Source organism: Squalius cephalus, assembly GCF_949319135.1.
Source record: "Squalius cephalus genome assembly, chromosome: 2".
In the NCBI taxonomy this organism is placed as follows: Eukaryota; Metazoa; Chordata; class Actinopteri; order Cypriniformes; family Leuciscidae; genus Squalius; species Squalius cephalus.
Genome location: NC_137123.1, coordinates 19,137,721 through 19,149,753, shown reverse-complemented (window position 1 = coordinate 19,149,753; position 12,033 = coordinate 19,137,721). Strand labels below are relative to the sequence as shown.

The 12,033-nt window shown below is 35.5% G+C and overlaps 1 protein-coding gene across 4 annotated transcripts in view; it reads right to left on the bottom strand.

Annotated features, from left to right (window-relative positions):
* The window catches only part of kif16ba (kinesin family member 16Ba), a 30,188-nt gene extending 20,728 nt beyond the window's left edge, over window positions 1–9,460 (bottom strand). For 3 of the 4 annotated variants that reach the window (XM_079864171.1, XM_079864173.1, XM_079864170.1), the window contains exons 1-11: window positions 9,126–9,431; window positions 5,808–5,877; window positions 5,609–5,722; window positions 4,057–4,173; window positions 3,819–3,916; window positions 3,052–3,161; window positions 1,481–1,623; window positions 1,166–1,334; window positions 950–1,081; window positions 220–395; window positions 6–71 (exon numbers count right to left, since the gene is read on the bottom strand). In XM_079864171.1, coding sequence (XP_079720297.1) covers window positions 6–71; window positions 220–395; window positions 950–1,081; window positions 1,166–1,334; window positions 1,481–1,623; window positions 3,052–3,161; window positions 3,819–3,916; window positions 4,057–4,173; window positions 5,609–5,722; window positions 5,808–5,877; window positions 9,126–9,172 — 1,242 coding nt within the window. In that variant the 5' untranslated portion in view covers window positions 9,173–9,431. Of the gene's footprint in view, window positions 1–5; window positions 72–219; window positions 396–949; window positions 1,082–1,165; window positions 1,335–1,480; window positions 1,624–3,051; window positions 3,162–3,818; window positions 3,917–4,056; window positions 4,174–5,608; window positions 5,723–5,807; window positions 5,878–9,125 lie in introns of all 4 variants that reach the window. The other variant, XM_079864172.1, reaches the window with a different exon arrangement.
* Window positions 9,461–12,033: the final 2,573 nt, after the last annotated feature.

Genomic DNA, 12,033 nt, shown 5'->3' with positions numbered 1-12,033 from the left:
GTTACCCTGGCTTCATTATGATGCAGTTCCACCTCCATACTTAACGCAGTGGGGGAATCGAGCAGCGCTATCTGAAAATGACACAATATAATAGCAAATGAAAATGAAAACTGATACTGCGGTAGGAAGTTAAGATTATTAGGCAGTTCCAATATAAAGCTAATTAAAAGGCTCATAATCATTTAGGGTAAATAGCAACGGTCAAGTTGACGTTCTGACCTGAGTTCCCTGCACGAGCAGCGCCTTCAGCCGAACGATCTCTGCCCGGAGCTCTCGGATAAGTCTAACGTTGGAATCTTCATTAATCGTGGGTTTGTTGATGATGTTTTTGGCACGGTTAGCATAGCGCAGCGTGCTCAGTGTCTCGCCGTAGTTGACGTCCGCAGGCGATATCGCTGGACAAAAATATTTGCAAATATGGTAAGATCTCACAGTAGGGATATGCCTCAGAAATACTCTTTGTATTCATGTTATTATGCATTGTATGTATTCTTATGTTGTTGCTTTTTTAAGCTTTTTGGTTCAAAAGTTTGGGGTCAGTAGGATTTTTTTAAAGAATTTGATCATTTTTTGATCAAATTTCACAAATAAATGCTGTTCTTTTGAACTTTATATTCATCAAAGAATCTTGAAAACATGTTTTTTCATGTTTTGATGCTTTTCTTGAGCATCAAATCAGCATATTAGCAGCTATGATCACATAGAAAACAGTTATTTTTAATTTTAATAATATTTCACAATTTTACTGTTTTTGATCAAATAAATGCAGCCTTGATGAGCAAAAGAGACTTATTTCAAAACCATTAAAAAAATCTTAGCAACCTCAAACTTTTGAACACCAGTGTTTATCGCATTTGCTTTATGCTTTATGACTCTAAAAAGGCCTCTTTTTTTTACATAAGATTTAGAAGTGCACACAAGATTGAGTGTCACATGATTGCTCCCTCACTAGCGATCATGATGGTTTTTGAGTTTCCTCCCAGACTGTCCTTCAGGAGCCACGTGAGCACCGAGTCTCTGTAAGGAACAAACACCTGCTTCTTCTTCAAATGACTGTTCCCTCCTTCCTGAGACAGATCAGCTACAGAGACAGAAGGAGCCATCAGAATACCGATCAAAAGAGACTACATCGGTGGCATTTGTTCCACACAACAGTTCCTCTCACCCAAGGCGGAGATGACATTTCCCAGAGTGACCAGTGATTTGTTGATGTTGCCGCCCTCTTTGAGCCGGACACCAGTGGCCCCGGTGGCGTCGGCCCTCTCGCTTCCTGCCAGATCCACCAGATGAATCTTACTGACCGTCTCACTCGGCATCTCAGCATCAAACTTAGCCTGAGAAGAAGCGAATGATGACAAAATGTATGATATTACTGCTTTAATAGCATTTACTAGTATCTCGTTTCTTTAGCTGGATGTTTATGCAAATGCACAGTCTATGGCAAAAAGCCACATGTCCGTGTGTGATGCGTTAGAGTCACCTGTGTGAAGTTGATGGTGAAGATGGCGTGTGAGCGGCTACTGGTGTCGTTCATGCCGGTGCTGGCTGTGGTGCGGTTGATGTTTCCCGCCTCCATCAGCTCCTCCACATCACTGTAGTTCTGCACCAGGTGCTTTGACAGGTCTGAAACCAGTGAGGAACAACTGTCACGACTCACAGGGGCTAGAGATCCACACACCTTCCAATGCAACTTCAACTGCAATAGTTTATATATTTACTTAATATTGCAACACTTAATGCTTACATGGCATCGCAACATTTACTCAATATTGCAATATTTACATAATATTGACATAATATTACAATACTATATTGCAACATTTGCATAGTTTACATGATGTTCTTGCAATATTTACTAAATATTTAATATGCGATATTTGTGAAATATTTACATAATATTTTAATATTTACTCAATGTTTACTTGATATTGCAAAATGTAAGAAATATTTACTCAATATTGAAAAAATTACTCAATGTTTACTTGATATTGCAAAATTTTATAAATATTTACTCACCATTTACAAGATATGCAATATTTACTTAATATTGCAATATTTACATAATGTTTACATGATATTGCAATATTTTTCTAACTATTTAATATGCAATATTTACATAATATTTCAATATTTACATAATATTATAATATTTACTCAATTTTTACTTAATACTGCTAAATTTAAGAAATATTTACTCAATATTGAAAAATGTACTCAATGTTTACTTGATATTGCAATATTTTATAAATATTTACTCACCATTTACAAGATAATGCAATATTTACTTAATATTGCAATATTTATTCAATATTTACATAATGTTTACATGAGATTGCAATATTTTTCTATTTAATATGCAATACTTACATACCGGTAATATTGCAATATTTACTTAATATTATAATATTTACTCAGTGCTTGAATTTAAGAAATATTTACTCAATATTTACATGATAATGCAAAATTTACTTAGTTTATGCAGTTCACATAATACTGCAATATTCACTCAAAGTTTACATGACATTGCAATATTTACTCAATATTTAAATACTATTGCAACATTGACTCTCAATGTTTACTCAGTGTTTACTTAATATTGCAATATTTATGTGAACATGATACTGCAATATTTATTTAAAATTTACTTTATATACTCATGTAATATATGTATATTGATTGCAATATTTTCTCAATATTTAATATTTTCTTAATATGTCCTTAAAATTCACTTACAATTACAATTTATACTCATGTAATTTATATTGCAATACTTATACTCAATAATTAATTAGTATTTACTTAAACTAGTACTACAAGCAATGTTTACTTAAACACTCCTAAAAGGCTACAAGGCTGTTTTGGTTAATTATTTATTATTTATATTAATGTTTAATTTTTTCTTATTATAGGAGTGTTATGTATAACATATTCATTTTTGCTATGACACTGAAATCAGTATGCAAATCGAAAAAACTGTATTGACTACTGAAATTGTGACTATTTGTATGATTTATGCATTGATTTGGTTAAGGTTTGAAGTCATGGTCTTACCTTCTACATAGGGTCCCTCTTTAGGATGCTCTCTAACTCTGAGGTTATACGTCTTAGCCATCTTTCTCCTTAACAAGTCCCGCACCCGTTCGTTGTAAATCTCCAAATAGCTTCCAACATAACCAAAATGTAAGAGTAAGAACAGGTTTTCTGTATGCAAACAGCAACTGGTCTTCACTTTAAAGACGTAAACATGAAGTGTCTCATTTCTGTGCTCATAGCTGCACCAAATGGAATTGCAATCTGTTTGTTTGAGTCAGTTGGGGTGGACACAACAACACTGGCTAAAACAATGAATGCATGAGTTCGGGAGAGGGGACTGGTAATTCCCGCCCAAGGTATATGCAAATAAAGGGACTTGGTTGAGTTAGTTAGTAGTGTGTTGAAACTCATGGTTATGGTAAGGAACGTTACACATCACAAAAATTCTTGAAGTGGTTGACCAATCACAACACACTGGTCCAGTCGACCAATCAGAGCACATTGTGCTTTTCAGAAGGTGGAGCTTCATAGAGACAGGAACTAAACAGAGCGTTACTGACAGACTGGGAAGAGAGGTGCTGCAACAATGTCAAACATGTGAAAAATAATGTGTTTTTTGAACATTCAAGCATGAAAACCTCTTCTAGTGGACACCAAACACTACATCAAGACTTTGTATAAGGGCATAATAGGTCCTCTTTAATCTGTGTCTGTAAGAGTGGCTGTTTAACTATCATGCTTTAGCTATCGCACAGCACAGGATTTTCATACATAACTGAACTTACCTGACTTCTGTACGGAAAGAGGCTTCATCTCTCCGAGTCATTCCTGAAATCCGGCTAAATAATCCTTCACAGATCCGTGGGATCAGCCCGACGTCACCCTACGGCACAGCAAGTCAAGATTCAGAGCCAATATTACACATTCTGCAAGCAGTCGAGGGTGATAAATCAACAGCCTGAGAGATTTACTAATGCATGTTTGAAATGACAAAACCTAAAAAGAAAAGAGCTTAAAGCTTACAGGCATGCCCATCATGGTGTGCGACTTCCCCGATCCCGTCTGGCCGTAAGCAAAGATGCAGGCGTTATATCCTTCAAATGCTGCCTTCAACACATCAGTGCCTAGATCCTTAAACACCTGAAAACACACATATATCACGCCTGTGACATTACAGTATCGAAAAAAGCTCAAATCTAATCATAAAGTCAAGCTATGTTCTCAACTGTACTGTTAATAATAGCAGGGCATTTACAATTCCTTTACGATCACAGGATTTGTTTTAATCTGCATCTGGGAAACCAGCCATGAATACCAACGTTATAGTTTTTTACTGTACAACACAACACCCAAGATTGTTGTCACATTTAGCACAAACCGTCCTGAACACAAACGCTTAAGAGGATTAGTTCCTAATCAGATCTGATTATTTCATAATGCAGAAACAGGGTAGAACAAATTCATTCAAAAAGTTCTCTTTTGACCGGTGCTGGAGCTTTTAAATAAAACATCTATTGAGGAATTGATACCAATAATGCTTCTACAAAAATGCTCCAATTAGAGCTGGGGGGCAAATTATAGAATATTCCCAATAGATTTGAATGAATTCGCATTGTGATTATGATATTTATTCGGCCATTAAAGCGGCGCTTTGGCAATTTCTTCGCTGTTTTCTCGCTTTTTGCTCGCAGGTTTCTCTATAGAGCTCCCCCTACAGCTTCGGAATAGATATTTGACAACACTGTCGTAAAAACACTTGTTTTTCGCGACTCACCCCCATCCCTTCTTCTCCCTCTGGTCATGTGCATTTGTTTTCAAAGAAGCCGGCGCATATAAACGTGTATGTGTGCAGTGCTGTAAAGCAATTCGTTACATTTTCCGCCGGCCCAAAGTTGCAAGGGTGGTTTTTCCTTTCACAGGCCCTAGGGGGAAGCGAGACGGCCACCGTTCAACCCCCAAAAAAGTCATATAACCATTCCAATGACTCCGAAGCTGTTCAGTTAAGGTAAATTAAGCTAAAAAAAAACTGCATAGTTCCCCTTTAAGTCATGTAATTAAACTAGTTCTGTGATCTTTCAAGTAAGTGAATTTTAAAACTGATTTCTTTTACATTTATGTAAAAGCGACTTATGCTGCATTCAATAGTCTCTATTTTAATAGTCTCTGATTTGTGGATTCACTACTCTGATTCAACTCTATTAATTTGCATTGCCAGTTAAAGATAAAAGTAAAAAAAGAAGGCAATGTCCAGCTCATGCTCCGACAGGAATTTTTAAAAGATCACATTTATATCAATAATTTATATGTGGTTATGTTTTTCCCTTGTGTTCATATAGTAAAAAAAGTGTCGAAAACATGCCTTGATTATTTTTAACTTATTTTACTTCAGTTTTTCGGTTGAAATGGTTTCTTTTTAATTAATTAATTAATTTGTTTTTAAATTATGCTTAAGCAATTTCAGGGCAAACGCATAAATATCAATCGCCCAGCCTGTGCACTAATTGCTTACGGTTAATTAACAAACTGATGACTGCAAATGTCAAAAGTTCTACAGTCTGTTCATGTTTCCACTGACCTTCTCCTGTGAGACAAAGCTGCCGCTTTTCCCGTCCGACGAGTCGTAAGAGAAATCATATGTGAAGGTCTTTGCTCTCTCTCTTACAGAGTCTCCAGTCACTCCATCTGGTATCTGGCGGAAAAACAACAACACAATAAGCACAAAAATGATACTTTCTGTGGAACTCAATCATTTAGAGTCACTTAATACAACATACTTTTAAGTTGGTGATGGTGGTCTTGTTGCCTTCCATTTCGATGATGCATTTGGCAGACAGGTCTTTCTCCCTGGGCCAAAAATCAATAATACATAAATAAAACATATTTATGCACTTAATTTATTATTGACACCGTGTAAATCTGCACAGTGTAAAAAATGCATTTACTCTCGAGGGAGACGACTTAATTTAGACCAATCCACAGATCAAACCAGGTATCTGTTGTCAACTTGATGCTTTTATGAGCAGTTTAGGATGGAAAACAGAAAAGAAAGAAAAGAAAGCAGAACCTCTGGCTTACGTTCGCATTACTTTAATCATTAAATTGCTGTATTCTACATGCTGTATATTGTGTAATCAAAGGCAAAACCAATAATTATCAATACTTTACAATTTAAATATTATAATTATTATTAATAATAACAACAATTGTAATCTATTATTATTATACAAATATAGGGCCCTATAAAATCCGTTTTATTTTTTCCCAAATTCCGTTTTATTTTTTCCCAAATTCCGTTTTTTCCGTTTTAATTTTTGCAAATTCCGTTTTTTCCGTTTTAATTTTTGGGAATTAAGTTTTTTTTTACCCTTTACTGTTATTTTAGTCGTAAAAAGAGTGTTTTTAATGTTAATGATTAAAATGTACACAAATAAAATAAATGTATTGAGGTAACAAACAAAATTCTCATTTTAATAGGTGTTAAATGTGGTTTGGTTTGTTTACATTAGTGAATGTATTAGGCTAACTAACATGAACCACGAGCAATACATTTGTTGCTGTATTTATTAATCTTTGTTAATCTTAGTTAACCCTAACCCTGTATTTTTATTATGTTACTTCACACAGTGCATTAAGCTAACTAATGTTAACAAATACAACTTTTCATTTAAATAATGTAGGCTACTAAATGGCGAAATTAACATTAATAAAGATTAATAAATGCTGTAGAAGTGCAGTTTATTAATAGTCAATGTTAACTGATCTAGTTAACTAGAGTTTAATAAATGGAACCTTCTTGTAAAGTGTTACCGATTTTATTATACACCGAACCGATTCAGTGTTGGACAGATCAGTTGTTTTAACCATTCATTAAAGTGAATCGGTTCAAAGGAGTCATTAGTTCGCGAATCGGACGTATCATTAGCAGACTTACGCGTTGTGTGATTATCCCGGCAGTTAGGACATCGCACAAGATTTGTCAACACAGAAAACATTTCATCATTGGATAGGTTTTGTTTAGTTTATTGAAAGTGTTTTTTATGTCAGCTGAATGGGCGGAATGCTTTTCAGAGAAGAAGGCAAGGTAAAAAAGATTTTTTTTTGCACAATTCACACCCAGCGGTAATTCAGGAAAAAAATATCCGAATGCTCCACGTGAAACTTCGTTCTTCCGATCTTTTACCATTGTGTCAATTCTCAATTGATTTAGATTAATAAGCGCGAGGGAGTGAGAGAGAGCAAGACAGTTTGAAGACGCGCGCGCGACCGGGCCTCTCTCTGCTCGTTCTTTAAGTAATATGCGATTTTCCTCAGACATATGTTTTTCTCCCACACAAAAACAGAATTTTATTCCAAATATGTAAAATTCCGCGAAATTCCGCGTTGACACTAGATTCCGCGTTAATTTGCCAATTCCGCGATTCCGTCCGCGATTCCGTGATCGCGGAAATTATAGGGCCCTACAAATACTCTATATCATGCCTGTGACATTACAGTATTTTATTTGCAACAATGCAAAGCTAAATAAATGTAAATAAAATAACCAATATTTATAAATACTTTACAATTTATTATTGTACTGTTGGTGCGTTCAAGTCATCTCGTATAGATCGTATTTACGAGTTGAACGCACATGAACGCCACCACAATGTCGTAAATACCAGTGGGGAGCTCGGGATTTTCTTTAAGCCCCGATCTGTACGAGTAGGGGGCGTGTCAGTGATTAACATGGCGGAATACACAATACGTAAAGGTATTTAGCTGTGATATTGTCAGGCTTGTCTATTTACAGAGCAGTTAGCTAATCGCCAACACAGAATATGATAGTATTATAATATAACAATGCAACATATAACGATGAGCTGGCAGTGGCTTCATAAACTAATTAAAAACATAAGAATACAAAGTACACCTGATGCACATTTCTTTGTTCTTCATTTTCTAGAACAAGAGTTTAAGAATCTTACTGTATTTTTGTGTAATTAATTAAGAGAAAGTACTCCGCCATCTTGCTCCGACGAAAGTGACTTGAACGCACATGCCGTTATAAGCACGACTTCCCACCTCGTACGTACGAACTTCCCAGGAGGACTTGAACGCACCATGTTTCCGTGTCGGTCAAAAAATGATGGATTTTTATTTTATTTTAATGAAATGATTGTACTATATTTTTTATATAACAATAAAAGTGGGACTATTTTTTTCAAGACCATTTAACCTATTCCAATTATTCCAATTAATGATTTTTTTTTTTTCACACAGCAATGCTAAAACCTTTACCAAGTTTATATATATATATATATATATATATATATATATATATAGTATTTATATATTATAGTATTTGTATATTATTACAATGTACTGTCAAATCGATTAATCGCGTCTAATCGCATCTACACAATGTACATACATACACAAACTTTTATGTTAAAATCACGATTAATCGATTTGAGAGCACTATAATTGACAAAAAAATAAACAAAACAACAACAATAAAAACGTATAAGAGAACTGGGTCGTTTTAATCCGGTTCACTTTTTGATCTCTTTGGTTCTTTTAATTACACTCCAGTGACAAATCACACTTATCAGCCTAATAAGACGACAACATTATGGACATGCTTGCACACAGATGAGGTCAGAGTCACGGCGCAGCGGGAACCGTCCTCTCAGAGACAGTCAGGTTCGTATCTGGCCTGCGTCATGTAGGCTACACTTCCCAAAATATTGTTTGAAAATGTATTTTATTGCCTCGCTCTACCTCAAGTTTCTTATCCTTTCTTTTTTGTGATAATATGTATCCCACTTTGTTAAAAAAAAAAAAAAAAAAAAAGTACACTTCCCAACGGACAAAAATAATCATATCATACTAATAATAAAACTGAAATAAATAATTGAATGGAATATTATTTTTTATATATTATTAATGCTAATGATAATAATAAATACAGTTCACTCGTTTTAGGTGGATTTAATATCTGTGCTTTAACGTTACTACTGTCATGCATTTCACTCCGCAGCTTTTGCGACATTCACTCGGACATGTTTATGTGCAGGTTTATTAGTTTATTAGTGTGTCTGACACCCACTCACCGTCTGTTCATGGGCCGGACCCGCACTGCCACCCGAACCGATGCCATGACACATCCCTGAGGACCAGAACCACCACACACACTCACTTCAGGCACTTCTTCTCATGGGTCACTGACACACACTACTGTAACCGGCTCCGGGTGATGGGACGCGTAAAAACAGATCAGTCTGTCCGTGAGAGGAGCCGATAACAATCCTCTAGTATTCACTCAACTGCCATCATGTAAAAAAGCGTATTTGTCCAGGACGCTGTTGTTTGGTTCGTATTATTTTCCCGGAGTGATTCACAACGTCCTGCTCTTTGCTGGCTGTAGGGCAGAACACATATCAGACGCGATACTGCCACCCGCCGGCCTGGAGCTATCATGGCTTACCGGTGTTGTGCCGAATTTCGACTCCCTGCCAAATTATTACCCCCCTCGTTGAAGTCAGTACCTGATTGCCTAATCCTAACCCCACCCCTAATCCTAACCCCTCCCCCACAACTAATCTAAACCTACCAATACTAGGGGGGTAATAATTTGGCGGGGGTAGAAATTCGGCACTACACCTGGAACATGGGCCTTGTCCGAAAACCTAGGCTGCTGACTTGTTCCCGCGCTGCCTTATCAGGCATTGACTTTGTAGGCAGCGTTTGCGCATGAAGGTGCCTCACGAAACTGATTTAGGACAGTAATTTCTCGCTAGTAATGGCATAATGTTGGTCAAAAATGTACATTTACACATATTGAATGACCACTAACCACTTTCAGACGCCATCTTTGTGATGTGAAGCTATTGGATTGGGACGTGCCTTGGATGCCCTCCAAAGGCATCATTTTTAAGATTTCAGGTCGCAGACATGGTGTGATGATAAATGTAAATCAATCAATGTACTTTAGAACAAAAACACCTGGTATAATAATACAAATAATGCATACAAATAGGCTACAAATAATAATACAAATATGAGGCTATATCGGCTATCAGCACATAACCATTACAAATAAATATTTTTATTATTAGAATAACAAATAGGCTACATATTAGTACAGCATATATAAATACAATAAACATAAATGGAAAAACTATAATAAAAAAGTAAACAAAACATAATAAATTACCATGATATAAACACTGTAGCATATTAGGCTACATAGCCAACAAAAAAGTGCTGTAGACATGCACATGTGAGATTTGTCACTGAATTGCTAGCTGGTGAAAAAAAAATTGTTCCTGATTTCTTTCTTTATTTTTATGTTTTTTTTTTTTAGTGCAAAAAAAATGTATAGCCAAGTTTTCCTAGTCCTCTACAGTAATGAATACGTAACAATGGGGATGTGGATTTGTTTTGATAATTCATTTATATTTCCATGATGATGATTATGATGATGAAGATCTGCTTTTGTATATATGGTCATATGCTATTTTAATCTCCCCTGCTCTAGTCTATTCTACTTTGGTCTTTACAGGTCAGCGTTTAATCCAATAATAACAGTGTGTTCATTAGTTAGGTCGTGGACCTTCATGTAATTAGACCAATAACAACCTTAACCTGATTTATCTAATCTATGATTTATGCCAAGTCAGGTCACATCTTCTAGTTAATGTTGAAATTATTTTATACCATTATACCTTCACTGAACCCCAGGCTGAAAACCTTGATTCTATTCTATTCTATTCTATTCTATTCTATTCTATTCTATTCTATTCTATTCTATTCTATTCTAAAAACCTCTGTTAAGTAAGATCAAACAAGCAGGTTGTCTCTTGTCTTTTCTCTAACTTTATTCATTGAGGGCACAATGTGAGGCATTAGATTATAGCACCTCATAATGAATAAGATATTTTACACATTTTGAATACACAATCACTAATGAATTATATATGTATTTATCAATGTTGTTATTGTTAACTAATACTATTAAAATTAGTTTTCCTTATTGAAACAAATCTGCAATAAAATAAAATACAAATACTAGAAGAAAACCCCAAATAAAAGGGTACATTTGAAGTACTTAAAATACTAAAACTGTAATAAAACTAAAGCCAAATATGACAAAAAAAAAATGTCAAAAGTACATAACAAAATGATTAAAACCTAAAATAAAATGAAGATTAAAAATAAAAGCTGATTCAAAATATGAATAAATACTACAACAGTATTATATAATATAATGCTATAATATGAATAATACTAAAATAATACTGGTTTTTAATCTATCAAGATGTATCAATAAGGACAGACAAAAAATAATGACATTATTAAATGTCTTTATTATCTAAATTGAAAATGAAACATTAACTTTACAAATGAATTCTTTAGTTATGGATCTCTCTAGACGTTACATTCAGAAGAAAAAATAATTTGTGCAATTGTAGTGAAACATGTTGTTGCTTCTCCCCGCTGACCGCTCACAGGAATGATGCTTCCTCGGATGCCATCCTGAATCCATTCATGCTGTCCCGGGGCTTAAACTTAAACAACATGATGATAATATCAGCTCCATTCGTTGTTATTTTTCTTCAGCAGCACTGACAGCGCCAGCAGACACTCTTAACATCAGCTCATACACACATGAACTGACTCTACAGAGTTACAAGGCAATTCCATTATGAGCCATTAGAGATGAAGTGCTCCGAGTCCTGCACAACTGTTCTTCAGTTTTTTTAAAGTGCCCATTCGCTGATCCTGTATTTTTTTCCCACAGTTCATAGCCAGTGTCGTTACAGCGTAAGTGGAGAGGATGACAATGGTGGAGCCCACGAAATGTGAGGAGGCCCCGCGAACCGGGACCTTTAGGGCTCTCCGTGGTACGGCTCCTTCTGCGCGAGGTAACGTGTGCGACACCGTGTCCATGATTCCCGTCAGTTCACGTATAGCTCTTCCTTCAGGAGAGTTAAAGGAACAGAAGTTGAAGTAGCTTCA